General features: G+C 35.4%; 3 protein-coding genes across 14 annotated transcripts in view; 2 read left to right on the forward strand and 1 right to left on the reverse strand.

Moving 5' to 3' along the window:
• Positions 1-3,993, reverse strand: part of TRAPPC11 (trafficking protein particle complex 11) — a 38,362-nt gene extending 34,369 nt beyond the window's left edge. Inside the window, exons 1-4 of one of the 4 annotated variants that reach the window (XM_039330803.1) lie at positions 3,869-3,993; positions 2,421-2,651; positions 1,708-1,877; positions 1,388-1,458 (exon numbers count right to left, since the gene is read on the reverse strand). In XM_039330803.1, the coding sequence (XP_039186737.1) occupies positions 1,388-1,458; positions 1,708-1,877; positions 2,421-2,624 (445 nt within the window). In that variant the 5' untranslated portion in view covers positions 2,625-2,651; positions 3,869-3,993. The other 3 variants (XM_039330801.1, XM_039330802.1, XM_039330804.1) reach the window with 3 other exon arrangements.
• A 147-nt stretch (positions 3,994-4,140) lies between these two features.
• Positions 4,141-11,382, forward strand: RWDD4 (RWD domain containing 4). The gene is made up of 8 exons (XM_039330809.1): positions 4,141-4,332; positions 5,346-5,426; positions 6,336-6,445; positions 6,528-6,672; positions 6,990-7,107; positions 7,574-7,623; positions 7,762-7,764; positions 9,818-11,382. Exons 1-8 carry the CDS (start codon positions 4,309-4,311, stop codon positions 9,848-9,850), a joined length of 564 nt encoding a protein of 187 aa, XP_039186743.1. The 5' UTR covers positions 4,141-4,308; the 3' UTR covers positions 9,851-11,382.
• Positions 9,818-20,106, forward strand: part of LOC120302418 (NACHT and WD repeat domain-containing protein 2-like) — a 66,281-nt gene continuing 55,992 nt past the window's right edge. For 5 of the 9 annotated variants that reach the window (XR_005555126.1, XM_039330790.1, XM_039330795.1 and 2 more), the window contains exons 1-6: positions 11,536-12,375; positions 12,890-13,040; positions 13,214-13,347; positions 17,944-18,066; positions 19,617-19,694; positions 19,779-19,868. Coding sequence is in view for 7 of the 9 variants with exons in the window: in XM_039330790.1 (XP_039186724.1) it covers positions 13,297-13,347; positions 17,944-18,066; positions 19,617-19,694; positions 19,779-19,868 (342 nt within the window). In the remaining 2 variants the exon portion in view is untranslated. Of the gene's footprint in view, positions 9,891-11,535; positions 12,376-12,889; positions 13,041-13,213; positions 13,348-17,943; positions 18,067-19,616; positions 19,695-19,778; positions 19,869-20,106 lie in introns of those variants that run through there. The other 4 variants (XM_039330792.1, XM_039330794.1, XM_039330791.1 and 1 more) reach the window with 4 other exon arrangements.

A 20,106-nucleotide genomic window follows, 5' to 3' on the forward strand; every position in this document is an offset into this window, starting at 1 on the left:
TGCAGCTCCCACAATACAGAAGTTATATGGGAATATCAAAACAATACCATTCATATGCAAACCACTGCATGTTGCACTAGCTGTCATTTCTAGGTGGTCCTGTGTAAAGGAAATTACAATAATACAACCATGAGGAGTAAAAATACAAGTAATTATTACTGTCTCTTACTCCAGGAATGATCATAATTGGAATACAAGGCCAAGCTGAGCAGAAGTCCTTCGACCACAAGTTGCACCTCTTCATCTGGCATAAGCTGTTAGTCTGAAAGACCACCAAATTTTATGACCCATCTTATTTTGGGAGATCACAAGCCTATTCACAAGTAAAGCTGGAACTGTCTTGTAATCAGTTGGCTTTTGGAATAGCCAGCTGTTTGATTTTTAATGTATTCCTCCCCTTTCAAACCCATAACTTCCAAACACAAGATCAAGACTTCCACTTGTCTCCCATTCAGTCTGGAGTTGTATAGCCAAGTGCTATACAACCTTATCGTCTGAGATACTCAGTAAGATGAGGGAGAAGAATCAGCCCTGTAGCAACTCCGATGCCCAAGGCTTGATCTCTCCTCACACTCTGACTGCAACCACCTTCCTAGAAAGAATCAGAATCACTACTCCTCTGCATACAGCTGTAACTGTTTTTTTCATTATGCAACAGCTGAAATAATTAATTGATCCATTTCATAGGAAAGACTGATCCATTTTATAGGTTGATGGCTTTCAGGCTATAGCAAATAATTACAGTATGTCCAGACTGATCCAAATTTCAAGTTGTAATTTGTAAAAACAACATTTGAGAGCAATTGGCTTGATGGACAGTTCTTTCAAGTAATAATTTATATGAATTATGCATTTTCAAAAGGAGGAAGAGAAAATCTTTTGTCTGTGAATTTCTAAAATGCAGACTCTCATTATCTTAACCAAAGCCCTTATTAAAAGGTTTCCCAGATGTATCTTTTTCTATATCTTTTATTGTTTTAAATATTTTTCCTAATAAGTATAATTGTACTGCAAAATTGTCAGTTACAAAGTGTAGTTGTATTATAAACAAAAAGTTCCTGTTTATTGTAATGCATCTAGTCTTCTCTTCCCTTAACAGAACTGCTTCGATTGTCAAAAATGTGATAGGGCAAACTTTACAAATCTGTTCCAAAGGATATCCTATCATCCAGGACAGTCCTTCTGGGTTTATTGAAAACCAGAGGGGAAATGTCCTGCTTTCATTGACAAAAATTTCATTGGTGGAAGATGAATACTGGATTCCAACCTAAACTATTTCCAACTGTTTTCACTGCTCATATTTCTGCTCACTAAACAAGAACAACATTCCACATTACTTTAGATTACCATATTTCAATCATACAACCGTAGTTAAATTGTATTTTACCTGGAGGTAAGGGGGTTTTCTTCTGAATTAAAACTACAGCAACTTTTGTGTTTCGGCCCTGCAAACTCTGCCTGAAAAAAATAAGACATTAAGCTAACTAAAGTTTATAAAGTTTCAGGCAATCAATTATTTAAGGCAGAAATACCATATGTATGGGACTTAACAAACTAAAATTTATTTGTTCTTTCAGATGGGCAATAGCAAATGCACATAGATAATAGCTTCTATTCCAAAACAAGAAGAAAAAATGTGAATTATACCTTCTTTCCCTCTTCAGTGTTAGTCTAAAACAGTATTTTATAGTATAGATAAAATAATACCTGACAATTTCAACTCTAGTAGCACACTCTGATTGTTTTTCTTTCCACTGTGGCTCATCCCAATCTAGTTCATAAAATACCACAACAAGTGCAGGAACCAAATTCAGATGTTTGTTCATCCAACCTGTTTTCAGGATACCCTTTGGAATGTACCATTCATATGACAATCTCTGAAAAAGTTGAAAAATAGTATCATCACTACTGTAGACAGGTGACTTTTTTAAGTCCCCTCTAGTAAATGTTGACTCCTGGTGACTGCCTAGACTAATATTTATATTTTTCTTGGCAAAATTTCAGAAGTCATTGAGCATTGCCTTCTTCTTAGAGTTAAGAGACAATGACTGGTAGAAACTTATATGGCTGGCTTCATGCTTAAGGCAGGACAAGAACCTACAGTCTCCCAGTTTAGCGCTCTATATTTTTCTTCCCTGCTTATCTTTAAATCATAACATGCATATGTACGGCATGAGTTTTGCTAAACTTATTCTTAATGAAGCAGGTTTAAAATTATGTTGCATTATTTCTTCAGCTTGATTTAATACAGCTGCATATCTCTACCTTTGCTTTTGAAAGAATTATTTTACTAATGTTAATTCCAAAATAACCTTGAAAAAGGAATATGCAAAAGCAGAATTTAAACACTTGAATCTCAGTAAAATAAACTTACACTAAAATATGACTTTTAACTCTTACTGTAATATTTAGGGTAATACCTTTACTCTGCATTTGGGATATTCATGATCACCGGGAAGTACTTTAAAAGAAATTGGTACTCTGTCTGCTCTCCTATTTGCACAAAAGGCATCCCAGACAGCTCGATGAACAGCATTATATACAACATCCAAACCAGTGAGTGTAACAAAGGCCATTGGTCGGCAACATAATTCCACTGGAAAATCCCACTGTGAAGGGCTCATATTGACGGTTCCAAATATAGTCTGAAACTTTAAGCAGAAAAATATTCAAAATAATTTTCCTAACAAGTATTGTAATATGCAGAACATTTAAAGTTGTTATTCTAAACTTGTGACAAGCAGACATAAATTTAGGTGTTTCTGTATAGCAAGATATAAAGTTTATATACCGTGAATAATTATAGATTCTATTAGACATTTCACTACAATATTGTGTGTCTTAAAGTGGTTTTGCCTGTAGCTAAATTGAACCAGATAGAAAAAATTCAATCTTAGGCCACAGGCTAGTTTATAGATCTTCTTCAAAAAAATTACTTACCTGTGAACTTTAAAGATATTCAAATAAATTTACCAATGAGTCCCACTTATTCACATCAAATATGGCTACATTTATAATCTCCATACTACTACATATATTTCTCATTTTTAAAGGTTTTGGGAAACCACGGCCATAAAATAAAACCAATAAACCTTCTAAGGCAGAAAAGGGCAGCCTATTTTCAGCTTTATCACCAAATCATTTTTCTATTCTTTTGATTTATTTGGTTTTATTTTACATTAATATAGTTTTGCAATCATTTGTTGCATAGTAATGGCAGCCATGCAGACTGAAGACTATTCCACAAAGGCTAAAACACATTGAGCTTGGGTTACACGCCATATAAAATAAGAGTATTCTTTTTTTTTCCTACTGCATGAAGGCCAACACTGTGATTTGCAAATTACGGTTGATGGCTTAGCATATTTTGTAATTCCAGAGAATAGTGGTTTATTTTATTCCTCAGGAGAAAACAAATAATTTAGGGAATTAAATAAATCTAATTTAAATCTTATTTAAATCTGAACGCATACCGCTTTTATTAAAATCTTCAAGTCTCCATTTCACGTTCTACGTAAAAGCGGCATACCTACGAAACCGAAATACTTTCCCAAAAACAATGACAGAATGTCTTGTGTACAGTTTTAATCTACTTCTCAGCCGCCGCCCCTGCCGCCCCTTGTGTCTTTGCTTGAGAGAATCTGCTCACACTGCAAGCTCCGTTGCGACTCCGTTCTCAGTTGCCCTGCCTCGCACCTGCACTACGACCTCCCCGGGTATGGAAGGAGCACCTCGCCCTCAGCCTTCGGTGACACGATCCATACGACAATCGGGTGCAGAGGAAAGAGGGAAAACTTCGAACAGAAACCCGAGGCCTGTCTGAGGAAAACATTTACCAGGCGAATTAAGATTGATAGCCATAACTGACCAATAAGCACTGCGGCTCCTGAGCGCCCGGCGCCAACTATTGGAACGTGCTAAGAAATGGGCAGAGCTAAAGTTCTGCGAAGCGGCAAATGAAAAGAAGAAGGAACAAAGAGGCGGAACCGACCGAGCTTTGCTCTGGTCTAGGGTAAAGAGCGTGCAAATCAGAGGGTATGGTTAAAAGAATCGACCAATTGTCAGCTAGAGGAAGTGGAGCGAAGATGATCACGCTGTCCAATCACCGCTAAAGAGGTAGCGCCTGACTCCCCTTCCGCCTTGTCATTTTTGGCGCCTGCGCACCGAGGACAATCTTCTGTATTGATCTGGCGTGCTCGATTCCCACTCGGATTGACGTGCAATTTTTTTTTTCCCAGGAGACCGTGAAAAGGGAGAGAGCGAAAGGAGCCGGGGAGGGGGGGGCGTCTTCTTCCCCGGTGTCGCGCCATGACGGCGAACGAGGACCAGGAGGTGAGAAATAGGAAGGCGTGGAATAGACTGGCAGAGTCCGGGAATGGAAGGAGTAAAGACGCCCTGGGCTTACGTGAAAACCTCCCCTTGAGGGGCGTGGCTAGGAAAGAACCGCCCTTCCCTGCATTTAATTGTAGGAGCTGCTGGAGGGGGGGGGGGAGAATATGCTGTATAGCAGCAGATCAGCAGTACGCGGGGAAAACAACTCCACCTGTTAAGTGCTTGCCTGTGTTGCAAATGTCCCCTAGTGCCACGCGGGGAACTTTGACGATGGGGTAACTGGAACGTTTTGACAGATGTTATCAGCATCACCCATTGCACGAAACTCTGGTTTAACTTTCTTCAGTAGAATTTGGATTGGATGATTTAATTAAAACCAGTGTTTTTCGAGCTTGGTAACTTTAACACGCTGGCTGGAGAATTATGGGAGTTGGTCCACCCATCTTAAAAGTTGTCAGGTTTGAAAAACTCTGGTCTAAATAGACCCTTTCTGCTCCATGGTTGTACTAAGGAGTGGTTCCATAAAACCCAAATGATGCATTTGTGATGCTGTGTAAATATAGCTAAGATCATTTTTCTTTAGGAAATTAGCGTTTTCTACAGCTCTATACACTTTTTATACATATATGTTCTTTTTTCATGCACCATAAAAAGCAATTTCTGATTCTTTTCAGTCTTTTTATAACCAATGCTACTGATTATACTTTATGGCTGATGACATCTGCCATTGAAAACATGTATTGACTTATCACATACTTATCACATACATATGTAGTATGGTTAGCTTCCTAGGATTATAGAGTTCTTTTAATATTCTTTTAATATTTTTGAAAACTACTAAAATGTGACTTAAGATTATGTTCAATCAGATATTGTTTATTTATTTTAAATATTTTACTAAATATATATACCATTCCACTCATGCCTGGCTGAGTGGTTTATAGATCTCCCAATACAGTTTAAGATTAAATTAAAAATAAAACTATAAAGTGTTTGCTTGTGCTTTCTTTCAGATGGAGTTAGAAGCATTGCGTTCTATTTATGAAGGTGATGAGTGTTTTAGGGAACTTAGTCCCATTTCATTTCAATATAGGGTGAGTTGTATTAATTCAAATGAGCCTATATTAACCTCCAGGCTTTAGGTTCTATTTTTATCAAGGTAGTCCTCACTAAACAATGGTGCTTGGGACCGGAATTTCCATTGCTAAGCAAAATGGTCATAAAGCATGAAGTCTCATGAGCACAGTATTTAGCGATGAAAATTCCAGCACTTCTGATTGCCATTAAATGGATTCACCGATGTTAAGCGCAATGCCATGTGATTGCCATTTGCAACCTCCTGTCAGTTTCCCTATTGCTTGTAGGAAGCTGGCAAAGAAGGTACAAATGCTGATTATGTGACTGCAGGATACTACGATATTATAATTATGAACTCAAGCTCCTGGATTGTTATCACATGACCTCAGGGATGTTGCGACCATCAGAAACAAGGATCAGTTGTAAATACCATTTGTTCAGCGCCATTGTAAGTTTGAACAGTCTCTGAATGAGTGGTTATTCAGCAACAACAATATTTAAGACAGTTTGTAGTTTAGCTACAACACCAAGGTATACTAGTTATATAAACAGCAACAGCTCAAGACTATATACCAAGTTTTACACTGAGATTTTCAGATTGGTGTACTCATTTTCTTAATATATTTTCATAATTTATGAAAAGTGAATATAGCTTATGGTAGAAAGGTCCTGCTGATCATTGATATAATCATAATTTATTAAATTTATATACTGCCATGTTTCCTGCAGTGTAGCTGTTTTACTGATTCTGGTGAAATTATATTAGTATTTTTAATACTCACATGTTGGACATAATACTTCTTGAAAATTCCTTCTAAAAATTGACATTGAATGTAAAAATGAAATATCTGTATTTCAGTATTTTTGTTGATTAAAACTTGAATTGACTGGATTCCCATATAGACATGATTTATATATGTTTTTAGATAGGTGAAAGTGGAGACCCCAAAGCCTTCCTTATAGAAATATCATGGCCAGAAACATACCCACAAACTGCTCCAGTCATATCAATGGATGCATTCTTCAACAATGCTATGTAAGTGGTCCAGTTCTTAAGACTTTCAAAAAGCTGTCTTTCTAGAATTAACTTTTTATCTCTTCTTTGCCATCTGCCCTAGATCCTCGACTGTAAAACAAGGTATATTGGATAAATTAATGGAAGAAGTTGAGGTTAACCTGGGAACCTCAATGACATATACAATATTTGAATATGCCAAAGATAATAAAGAACTGTTCATGGAAAATCAACCAGTTAATACTGTGGTAAGTTTATATTCCCAAATGTTGACCTATCTCAACATATGAAAATGTTTGCCTATGCAATCTATCTGTTTCTTGATATTGAATTGCCACTTTAAGATTGAATTCAATTCGTAGCAATGTTTGACATTCCTATATTAATCTAGTATTCCAGGAGCAGTGGTTAAAATTACTTATTATATCCTACAAAAAATTTTGTATTGACAACAGAAAAGTTTAAGCAGATATAATGACTTTTCATCCCATTTAATGCAAGTATCAAGTATAGAATTAATAAACTACAGAGAATTCTTAATAAATAATACATTTCATTTCTTTAGACAGTATTAAATAACTGCATCTCAACTGGACATTCTGATGCAGCACCACCAACTAAGAAAAAGGAGAAAAAGGAACAATTGTCCAAAACGCAAAAGCGGAAGTTAGCTGACAAAACGGGTTTGTATAATTTACTCCTAATACATCTTAATTTTCTTTTAATTAAAAAAGTATGGTGTAGAATATACGTTTTCTATATAGAATAAAGCAAATACAGGCTTTTTCACTCATTATGGTTTATGTTGAATTTTTGTGTGCAATAGGTATGTCTAAGTAATTTTTGTTTCCTAGCAGAATAGTAATGAATCGTGTTCTTTTGTGGAATCTTGATTGTTGAACCAGAACTCTCAGCAATGTCAGTAGTCAGGGACATTGACAGTTAAAATTCATAAACATTTGGAGGGCCATAAGTTCTCTTCCTCATCACTGCCAAGCATTGCCTAGTTATTCATAACAATTTGCAATAAGCCCGAGTTTGCTATTTTAAACTTTACCACAAACTATGGTGTAAATTAATACATTAATTTCAGAATAGATGCTTGAATTCAAATTGCAAAAATACATACAGAATTTTTATTTTGATTAGATCACAAAGGAGAACTTCCTCGAGGATGGAATTGGGTTGATGTAATCAAGGTAAGAGTGTTGAAAATTGAAAATATTAAAACAGTAACTTTTGGAGAGATTTAAGCAGTATCTAATTTTTTTCTTTTTTCTTTTTTAAACCATTTTGGATATGAATGATAATGGAATTTTCCTCGTGTTTTTATAAAGCATGTAAGTATTTGGACCATTTTGAACCATATTTTTAGTTCTAAGCAATGATACCTGTATGTCTTTTTTTGCCTTGATCAGTGTTTCAGAGATTTTGTACTCCATCTTAAACAAAAAATGTATATATTTAATTAAGCACTAACAATCTGTATCTCATACATTATGTAATAATGAAATTAAAATATTATAACAGTTTTATGATTTTTACAAATGGATTGTTAAAACCAAATAATTGTAGTGTAAGGGCAGTTGAAGCCAAAACAGGCATCCACTATTTGGAAACTAACCAAAGAAAAAAGCAACCTAGAACTAACTGACAGTTAGAACAATTAATCAGTGGAACGACCTGCCTCCAGAAGCTGTAAATGCTCCAGCGCTGGAGGTTTTTAAAAAGAGATTTGTCTGAAATGGTATAGGGTTTCCTGCCTGACCAGGGGGTTGGACTAGATGACCTCCAAAGTCCCTTCCATCATCATCATCATCATCATCATCATCATTATTATTATTATTATTATTATTATTATTATTATTTCCTTTCATGTTTATATTAGTTACTGGTTCAAAAATTGAGAGCAAAACCAAAGATTTTCAGCAAATTCCCCAACTCCGTAAAATCACAAAAAGGGACTCAACTTATAAACAGGCACTGTCCCTCAGAAGTCATATTGTATCTTTCATATTTTAAAGACTAATTTAAAAATGAAAAATAGGGGTTAGTCCCAAGTATCCATGTTGCCTTTGAAGTACATTGAAAAGAGTATTCAGAAGAGTATCTAAGCATTTTTTAAAAATATGTTTGCATGCATTAAGATTGTTCAGCAACCGGTATTTCAATTACCTTTCAAATTTACAACAATGAGGGAGCTTAACAACTGTTCTGTATTGCAACCTCCCAGTGATCACGTGATTACAATTTGGGCATTTGGCAACTAATTTGCAATTAAAATAGTCACAACATCCATTGTTCACAACATCCATGGTTATGTGATTGCCATTTGTGAACCTCATTGTTCGCTGTCAACAAGCCAACGGGGAAGTTGATGGAGATTGCAAATGGTGATAATGTGACTGGGACACTGTAACCATGTAGGATTTGCCTAATGACATCTAGAATTGGTACAACTGCCATTTAAGTCAGAGCAGTCTCATGACATTATGCCATATAACCTCATCTCTTAGCAATGGAATTGTCGCTCCCAATTACCATTTTTAAGTGAGGATGATCTGTTACTAATCCAACATACATATTCTAATTTATCAAATGTCTCCTAGTCTCTCTAAGTGTTTCAACTGAAGCCATATCATCTATAGCCATTTATGCCCATTTTGGCAGAAAACCCATATTTACAACCCATCAAGGGTTTTTCTGATAAGCTTATTCTTTGCATTTTGGAAGTGCTTACGAAAAAAAAATATGTTAACACCTTTTTATGAGTGTGTGGTGTTTAGCTCAAATAGAAGAAATAAGAAGTTTAATAATTATAAAAACTGGTAATATTATTTTTCATCCAAAAAGACCCATGTTGTTCCTTAGATATATCACAATGTATTACTCCAATTCAGTTGCTGATCCAGGACATAAAGATGTTATTCACTTGGAATAGCTGACATTGTTGAACTTGCGTATTATAATTTTGCGATCTTATACTATGTAGAACACAACTGAGTAGAGTAAAGCTATGATGAAAATAGCAACAATTGTGTGTTCTTAGTATAATTGCATCTAAGAAATATAGAATAAGAAATAAAAAGAAATACAGAACTGCACCTACAAAGCATATGATGCTTTTTTTCAATATTTGTCTAATATATCCTATTATTATTTTGGCTCTTTTCTATTCATTTTACAGATAGCTAAATACATTAGAACTCAAAGTAACAATAAATCTTTTTTTAACTTCAAGTATGAAGACTCAGTCTATAAAGAAAAATTATATTGTACAAACTTCAATGGTTTATAATAAAATTGTCACATTGATTTTAATTGCTGTTTATTGTCACATTGTCTATAGATAGGATCAAGAAAAATGATAAAATTATTTTTGTCTTTTTACAGCTGAGCAAAACGGGCTCCAAGGATGATGAATAGGAGGACTTTGATACAGGAAAATCTTAGCTGAAACCACATTGTAATAACATTGATTTTTTTTCACAAGTTTTATAAACAACAGTTCTACACATGTTTAAATGTGTTAAAGTGTACCCATCAAGAGCAACATTTTTTTGACTTTATGATTTTCTTCTTATCACGTTTTCCTTTAGAGGAAATATGTCAAAGGCAGTGTCAATGTACTTTTCATGACACTGTAACAATATGTAATTTTCACCTATATTGTTCACTGTACTAAATCATAAAAATCTGTGGCGGTAAAGGAAATCAACATAGCTAATTTTAGAAGACTTGCTCTAAAAATTCCAGACTTCTTAATCTCTATATTTGGATTGGAATCCCATGGTTGATTCTTATATTTACGTCACTATCATTTCAGATACTATTCATAGTCTTCAGCCTTTATTAGAAGGCTGAAAAATGTTATTGTAGCTGATTTTATGAAAAATATGCACCAGCTTAAATTACATTAAAAAATGTATAGCCCAATTCAAGTGACCCATTAGCATCCCTTTTGTGCACAGCATATTCATTTTATACTTCAGTGTAAAATGTAAAACAAAACAAGGCCATTACAGTTACAAAAAATAATGTAGCAACAGTGATTTCTATTTTCATGACAATTTTGCTACTACTACATTGCATATTAATACAGTGCACACTGGTGCATTCATTCCATGGCAATTAGCCCATACCAAAGAATGACTATCCCCATTATTTAATTAAAAACTATATATCCAGTGTTGTCTAGGTAATACCAGTCAGTAAAAAAAGAGAGAATATTATTCCTTTGGCATATCTGCTAATATATGAAAAAAACAGATAGTTACAAAAGTTGAGCCTACAGATAGGAAAGAAGAAATGATTTAAGACTGAACTTATAAGACAGAAAACTGATCCATTTTTCTGGCTGTTGCTGAACTTCCATAACCAGTTTCCCTCATCCCTAGTCAGGCTGTTCTTGGCTGCTGGGAGTTAGCAATATCTTGAGGTCTTACCTTCTCAGTATGAAATTAAAAACAGTTGAACTTATTTCTGCCTTGAATTACATTATATGAAGAATTTGTATTTGTTTTTGCAAAAAATAATGGGATACTAGCTTTAAGTGCTGCCCTTTATTTCAATTTCAATTTTTTACTTGGAATAATAGATATTGTCATTAGTTTCAACCAAATTAATAGATAAGATACTTAGATGGATCAGATATATTTTATTTGAGGCTTCTCTGTTATTAGGTCAGTAGTGATAAAGAATAAGATGCCTTAATACCATTTTTAAAAAATTATTGGGAGGGATTAAATAAATTTCTATTTTTCTTTATGTTTTTGTTTATGTTCAGGCTCTTTTTACAGACATTGAGCATGTGGTAGATAAAAATGGAGTCTAAATGGAGTGTTCAGTCTTTGTTAAAATAAATGGAATTGAAATACGTAAATTTGATTTGGCAGAATTATGTATCTAAGACATGTTAAATATTGATACCAAATAAAATATGGTAACTACTTTTAAAACATATCAATATCAAAAAGGTTATTGATATACTAATAAGTGAACACATCTAAAAAGTATGTGACTGAATAAAAGAAGTAAAATTGAAAGGTTTGTTGGTGAAGGAAGAACAGAGGGAAATGTGTAAGAATTCACACAAAGCAGTAAAACTACTATATCTACCAAAAAAGTAAATTCAAGCTTCTTTTAAAACTAAAGGTTTTAAAGAGAAAAAGGAAGAACTTAAATGCTCCGGACACTGGATGTTAGAAAATAGTAATGGAAAATAGAGAAATAGCAAAACATGCCCCAGTATGAGATACAGCAAGCGAGGGAATACAATGCAAGGATAATTTGATGTCAAGAGTATCCTAAGTTAGCCTGTGTTTCAAGCAAGAGAAAGAGGGGTGATGTGTGCAAAGAAATGCAAACATACCACCACTATTGGTAGGAACACAGATGCTGTGCTAACATATCAGACCTATGAAACATTAAGCTTTTTGTAGAGTTTAAATACTAAATATTTATGACATATAAGATGAAAACTGATTTTTTGGAGGGAAAGCTAATGTATCCAGGGTTCTACAAAAGTTTAATTTAGTGGGGAAACTAATTATAGTTTCGTATATGCCATATTTGGCAAAGAAGAGCTACACAAATGTTGACAGATTAGTTGTACAAAAATGTGATTTGTATGAAATGAATTCATCCTAGAAAAACTTAACATATTTGCACTTCTGCTGAATCAGTATATTTTTCTGAAGAAAGAAGGAACTTTTTTCTCATATCTGAAACTCCACAACTGCCAAGCTTCAGAAAATACTGTCCTTTTATTCAATCAGTCTCTGAGAAAGAACTTGTTGCTTGTTTCTATGGAACAGAAATCTAGTTACCTTGACAATTTACTTGAATAGACGAGTTATGGGGGGGAAACAATTGGAATACCCTATCTCTTTCTCTGCTGATGTTTAACATGCAAACCAGATCTTCTAGGTGCACAAGAGAATATTTAAAAGGTAGGTTATCTGGGTATTTATACTGTAAACTGTTTTAAGCTGTGAATTATGATCAGTACAGTTTAAAACCTGTAAAAGAAAAATGATTACCTTTCAGGCTTTAAGCAATTAAAAGCAAGTGATTAAATTATTAAAATTAATTAGTAAAAGATTTATCTGAGCATAATCTCTTTAAGTATCTAGAGCCATTTTGATTCTCTAAATGGATAAGTATATTATTCAATCTAATAAATAATTTTCTACAGTAACCATTTTACTTAAACAGCCACCTAACAAATTTCAGACAAGATAGAGATTTATTTTTCTTTTCTCGCCAAGTTTTATGCTAATATTTGTAATTGAAGTTTTAAAGGGAGATTACATCATGGTGCTCATTCTAGTCATTAGGGCAGAAAATTATACTGATATGCTAAACCCATGATCCTGAGTTCCTGAATAATGTTCAGATACTAGATTTAACTCGTGATTCCACTTCTAATTTCTTTCATATTTGGGCTTGGGCTAATGTCAATAGATGTTCAAAGAGACTGAAACTTGAACTGCAACTCAAACAAGTTATGCCATTGAATGTTGCTATGAATCTATGCTGCCTGGGAAACACCAATTTCTATAAACCAAGAGCAGAAGGATTATAGAAGAGGGCATATTCCCAAGACTGCTGCTTTGTGGGTATTTTATAAAAATTATATTCTGAAAAAGAAATTTGGGGAAAATATGGGATAGAAATCTGCAGATAAGAAATGTAGTTGTAAAGGTAATCCTTGTGATCTTCCTTTGATTGCCAGCTCCTTATATACATGATCTTGGAAGGAAACATTTAGATATGTTTGTATTATAGGTAACTGATTCTAAAGTGTGGAAAAGGAAAAATTACATGGAAAAGAAACAATAAAATATAACCTTAAATTAGCTCATTCAGCCATGTTGTCAACTTACAGAAAACGAAATTTGCTTCAGAAGTCTTTACATTCAGTAAGTACATTTAAAGATGAAAAATTAATTTTAACTTTTTTCTATTTGTTAGTTTATGTTCCATATAATTATTTCAAACAGGTAGAAGTAACAATGAAACACATGTAATAATGATTTCAGATATATGTAATGAGGTTTAGTAGAACATTAATACTAAAGGTGTGTCTCTAGAGCTTCACATAAAATTACAACAATTACTATTATTTTTCTTCATAGTTTTTAATACAAATGCTAAGCTGTACATACTTCTGAAACACAAATGTAGAATATAACAATAGCAAAGAGCAAGGGAAAATGTATCATTAAGGAACATATTTTACAAACACAAAAGAAAAAAAAATAATAAAAAGTGAGCACATGTATACAGCCAACATTAAGCATTTCCATAACCAAGAAATGCTTTATTCAATTCTGGCTGAATGTTGACAAATATTCTCAAATAAACCTAATAGATTCCCCGCCTCCCCTGCATAGTTGGTCTGCAAATAATCATAAAATTTCACATCTGTACTTGCAATATATATATATTACTATTTTACATCACTTTTTTATTTAAAAAAAAATCTCAAATATAAAAGTATTGTGTATCAATCAAATTGACTCCATATCTATTTAGCTGTAAAAGTTCTAATTTTTGTCTTTTTTGTTTTTTTGTTCTTGTAGTTTTTAAATATCTTACCTTTGAGATAAATAATTTTAAAAAACATTTTAAAAATAACAGTGCTAGTAATTATACTAATTATAGAAATGAAGGACAGATGACACATGAATACTTGCCTAGATTACAGCAATAAACATTTTTTTCCATATTCAAATAAATAAATTATTGCAGTATTGGAGCCCATTAAGTTTTTATGACCTTTTCTACAGGATGATAATGAAATTTGTTGTTTTACCTTCAGTTCAAGCAACCAATAGACAATGTAACAAATGTATGTATATTTCAATAATAATGCATGCTTTCCTTCAATGAAAGTTGTGCTATGTTTAGTGAGGTCTACCCCATAGCAATAGCACTTAGACTTATATACCGCTTCACAGTGTTTTATAGCCCTCTCTAAGCATTTAACTGAGTCAGCATATTGCCCCCAACAATCTGGGTCCTCATTTTACCAATCTCAGAAAGAAGGAAGGCTGAGTCAACCTTGAACTGGTGAGAATTGAAGTGCTGAACTGCTGGCAGTCAGCAGAATTAGCCTGTACTGCATGTACAACCTAAAACTCAAATTGAACATGAATTAAAATCAGAAATAGATACCTAGTGTTTTTCTGAACTGGAACAGAATTTGAGTCATTATCTGACGATTTTTGCTGACTCTCAGCCAGAAGAGGAACTGGATGAGAGGAGGTTAGGTTATAACTAGGAGTAAAATCTGGTACAGGTAATCCCTGAGTTACAAGTGTTCACTTAACGCTCATTCAAAGTTACGTGATGAGCGCCCCCTAGTACTTACGAGCAAGTCTTGAAGCTATGAATATTGCAGCACCTGTGCAGTCATTCGCCCTTACGAGTGACTGCAGTGGCTCTGCAACATTCACCCTGGTTATTCACTCCCCAACCCCGCCCCGGGTCTCCCTAGGCACCAGGCCTTCAATACTTACCCTATGAAGATTGAGATCCTTCACTTTCTTGGCTGCTCCAGGCCTTCGGTGCATTTGCAGAGAATGAAGTCCTAAAGTAACGTAAGATCACACGAGATCAATGAGGCGAGATCTCACGCTACTGATCTCGCGTGATCTCATGGTACTTTAGGCCTCTGTTCTCTGCAACAGAGAACAGAACTGAAGCTGGGGGACACTTCCACTTGCCTCTAGAAGCTGGAACGGGGCTCCGGAGGCATTTTCCAGGCTGCTGCAACCCGGATTTGAGGCTGGGGGAATGCTTCCGCGTCCTCCATGGACTGATCCAGGCTCTGGAGGCCTTTTTAGGCCTCTACTACCCAGATCTAAAGCCGGGGAATGCTTCCACGCCCCCCCCCATGGCCCAATCTGGGCTCCAGATGCATTTTCCAGGCCTGATCGGGCCGTAGGGGGGCTGTGGAAGCATTCCCTGGCCTCAAATCCGGGTGGCAGCAGCCTGGAAAAGGCCTCCGGAGCACAGATTGAGGCACCGGGGGGCGTGGAAGCATTCCCCAGCCTCAGATCCGGGCAGCAGCAGGAACCACGGCAGAGAGGAGACGGATCTTTTCCAGGTGAGTCCGGCGTGGCAGGAAGAGAGGGGGAAGCATGTGGTATCTTAGTGTGTTGGGGAGGCCTTGGGGGCCTGTTCCATCAGTAGGCCCTCCATGGCCTTCCTCACCCTGAGATACCTCATGTTCACTTAACAAGGCACGTCTGTTTTAACGAGCAAAGGAGTGATCTCATTTGAGGTACGAGATTCACTCTGAGTTTTCGAGTTAGGAGTGGAATGGGCAGACTTCATTACACTTGTAACTCGAGGACTACCTGTATCTGACTATTCAAAAAGAGCAAAATTCACCAGGCAAGCAGCAGTGAGCAGCCCCTCCCCTCCATAAACTGGCTGTGATGTCAACAAAGAGCCAATCACTGTGACAGCCAGACATCTCTACTACTAAGATCTTAATGTGTCCAGGAGGCCTCTATGATGCAAACAGGCACGTATTTATCCATAAGTGGTACTGTGCTAATGCTGTAATATGATGTATTGATCAATGCTGCTCACTCTGTTGCTCACAAGGTGAGTTCTACACTTCATCTGAATTATCTGAATGAGCTATTGAATCAAGCAGAACCAGAATAAGGGCATATAAACTAATATTTAGAATGTATAGATCTTGCACAATAAGAAGTAAAGCCTGTAAAGTTTATTTATGTATCTTTCCAAATCAAGACACCAGAGTGTACTATATTGACCATGGCAAAAACTAGATTACAGAGTGGGATATCAGTATCTTCAAAACTTGGGAGGCAATAATTTCCTGGGTCTCTAATGAAAGTTAGATGAAATATGATACCTACAATATACAAGAGTTGAGATACGTTAGGTACATAAGTTGAGATACAACATCTCAGCCTGGCTTTAAACTTCAATATATGGTTTAAATGTCTGTCTATTTTATTAACTATCCCCAACTTACTATGTTTTCTGAGAGGAATTCTGAAGATCTTCAAAACCTGAATTCTTTTGAAACATTAATGGTTAGGAACTCTAAAAATGGACCAGGACAATTTTTAATGGTTTTTATTTGGCTAGTTGGTATTCTACAAATTCTTGCTGTTTCAATATCAGTTCAATTTCAAAAACTCCTAGTGTACTAAATTCTTATTTTTCCAAATATATTCATTTTGTATACATATTTCCCTCATACTGTATATAATTTTCTCTAAAACAGTTTCTCAACCTTTGGAAATTATATGTGGACTCCAATTAACAGAATTTCCTAACCAGAGAATTGAAGTCCACATATCTTAAAGTTGTTAAGGCTGAGAAGCACTGTTTTAGAATAATGCATTATACATGTACTCCTGTAGTCAATGGGGAGGTGTCCTAGAGGCTATTTTGGATTTCTGATTGCAGGTTAGAAAGCTTTCTGTGGATATGATGTTTCCCTTCCCTCTTTGCCACTGAAATTGTAAATAGTAGAAACAAATAAGGGGCAGTCTATGTATAGTTGGTCCTTGATTTATGACCACAATTGGGAGCAGAATTTCCATTGCTAAGCAAGGTGGTTGTTAAGTAAATCATACCCAATTTTATGACTTTTTTCCATGATTGTTAAGTGAATAACTGCAGTTGTTAAGTGAATCACATGATCATTATGTGAATCTGGCTTCTTCCATTGACTTTGCTTGTCGTAAGCTGGTTGGGTAGGTCACAAATAGTGATCACATGACCCTGGGATGCTGTAACCACCATAAATACATGCCGGTTGCCAAGTGCATGAATTTGGATCATCTAACTGGGTATACTGCAAAGTTCATAAGTGTGAATCATTTTTTTCAGTGCCATTGTAACTTTGAACGGTAGCAAAACTAGTGGTTGTAAGTCAATGACTATCTGTATGTTGCAGGAAAACCCACAGGTTTGGGAAAACTATGTCAGCAAGGTTCATGTTGCACCTATTGACATAAATATGAGGGCAGGAGAAAGTAGAACAGGCTTTTTCCCTCTCTTTGATTCTTATTAATGGGAACCTAGCATGGCTTTGAGATGTTTTGAAGGCTCCAACATCAAAGTTCCTTATCCATCATAGAATTGAGATACAAAATGATGCGCATATGCAGTTAATTCCAGATTATTCAAAATCTGAGGTAATCGAATTATATCAATTTACAATATCTTAATGATTTAATTAATGAGGAAAATTGGCAGTATTCATATATAACAAAGGAGTTGCATAATAAAAGTATAATGTATTATAAGAATACTAATATCTGCACCATCAGCCACATCAAGCACCAGTTATATAGCTGATTAGCTTTCAGCCTTGTCAACAGGCAGCTGAGATCTCTAATCCTTTGCAGTTACCTTCAGATAATGATTGTTTTCATCTCCACAAGTACTTATCTAATGTGCACATTTGGGAACTGAGAGAACAACAATTCTATATTGAACATATTTGTCTTTTTTTTTAGCCTTCCAGCAATTTGAATTTCCAAAAATGCACTAGTGATATGCTCCACGAAATGTTTTTATCACCACATATTTCAAAGTCACAGAAACATGTATACAAAGATATGTGCTCAAAATGGACTGGGGTAAGTTACCATCTGACTTTCTTATTAAAGAAGTAGGGGATAACACATCATTTTAATGAACAGTTTAAGAATAGTCCAAGGTAGATGCATAAAAGTGATAATGAAAATAGTTAAATAAGAAATATTAATACACTTCTTTTAAAAATAGAATCAATTATTCTTACTATGAAATACAGAATGCTATATGGAACATAGCAGTAAAATATTGTGTGTCTGCTGATTTTATTATTGGGGGGGGGTGTTGGAAATTTATTTGCAAAATCCTTAATAGTTGAACTCAATTACTTCCTCAAGAATGTATTTGAAAGTATGGGTATTGGGCTTTCTTTGTTGGAGGGGAAAAAATCTAAGAGTTCATTGACTCATGAATTATGATCATGTGATCATTTGGTATCTCTTTGGAATGGAATTGTAATGTATATAATGAGATTTATGGGGATTTCTCTAAATCAGAGTTCTCCAACCTTTCTGGGCTTGTGGCCTGGAGGGGAGAGCAGCTTCCAAATTACTGCGTGTGTGCACATGCACGCATGCAAACAGGGCCATGCCCACTGGTGCAGTTCTAGCGGTTGCGTTCACACATGTGGGATGCGCTGGTGCAGTGCACATGCGCGAATGGCCACGCACCCGTGGCGGCTAGCGCCTGTTTGTGTATGTGCAAATGGGCCATGCACACACCCCGCACTAGCGGCCCGTTTGCACATGTGCAAATGGGCCGCACAAATGAACACCCTCACTAGTGTCCGCATTCGTACCTGCATGCATGAGCAAATGGGGCCATGGATGCTAGCGCAAGTGGGGGAGGGGAATGTGCGGCCTGCACGTACATCCTGGCCAGCCATTTCCGTGACCTGCTGGCCAAGAGCCCGCAGCCTGGTACCGGGCCACAGCCCATAGGTGCTCTAAATGTTAAAGATATTGAATTATATACCAACACTTTGGCATCTGACTGTTATGAGGAGTGATTGCTGTATGGAAGGGGTCTAAAAGAATTATACTGAACAACTAGAAAAGTTATATTACAGATGTTCAGGAATGGCTTTTGAAAATGTGTTATTTATTCATGTTGGAAAGGGCAATGTCTTTTACTAGTCAAAGGATGAAACAATATATGCGACTGGTTATCAGACATGGGCAACTTTGGATCACCAGTCTCATAATTCTTGAGCATTACATATGATGGATGGGATTGATGTGAATTGTGTTTCAAAACATCTGGCATGGATCACCTGTACCCCTGGGTTAAGTTATGATCATTGTTAGTAGAAAGGAAGGAAGTAGTATGACCTGTGCTCCCAATATGTCCCTTTGCTGTAATAAGGCTTTCAAAAACAAATGCTGGAAAAAACTACATTCTAACAAAATGAAAAGAAATTAGTCTTTTAATGAAGGAGAAAAATAACGATTACCCCTTTTCAGTACTCACAGAGTTGTCACTATGCCCTAGTTATTGGTAATACAACTAAGTAAAATAATATTTTTAAGAAAATAGTTAGCAAACAGATTAATAAGATCTTTTTAAAAATATTAAATTATTAAATTACCTCTAGAAACAAAGATGTCACTGGAATATTCCATATGTAAACATAACTGAAGAAACAGACATGAAAGTGAAGAAGCACTTAAAGGTAGGTGATTATTTTTTTTCCTTTAAATATCTGGAAAAACCTGGAAAGCAGTATTTTCCTAATATCTGTCTTGGTTCCTTCCAGCATCAAATGTATTTTCATTTTGCTAAAAGATTGAATCGCCCCTTAAGCAGTAAAAGACACCTTTACAATACAGAGACATTCATCATGAAGGTAAGAGAAACCATTCCATAAATCCCACTTCTCTAATACAGTTTTGGGAAGTGTTGTTCCATTAAATAACAGACAGGTAAGTTTTTAATAATAATAAATCTTTATTGATTAGCCCTTGGGCCATATCAAAGTGCAAAGTTCCAGCAACAAAACATTACCAAAGTCTGCTAAAAGCAATTTAAAATGAACTTTGATAAAATACAGTTTAAAATGGAATTAGAGTAAAATACGATTTAAA

This window comes from Crotalus tigris, unplaced genomic scaffold, assembly GCF_016545835.1.
Source record: "Crotalus tigris isolate CLP2741 ecotype Arizona unplaced genomic scaffold, ASM1654583v1 scf7180000024432.2438137, whole genome shotgun sequence".
In the NCBI taxonomy this organism is placed as follows: Eukaryota; Metazoa; Chordata; class Lepidosauria; order Squamata; family Viperidae; genus Crotalus; species Crotalus tigris.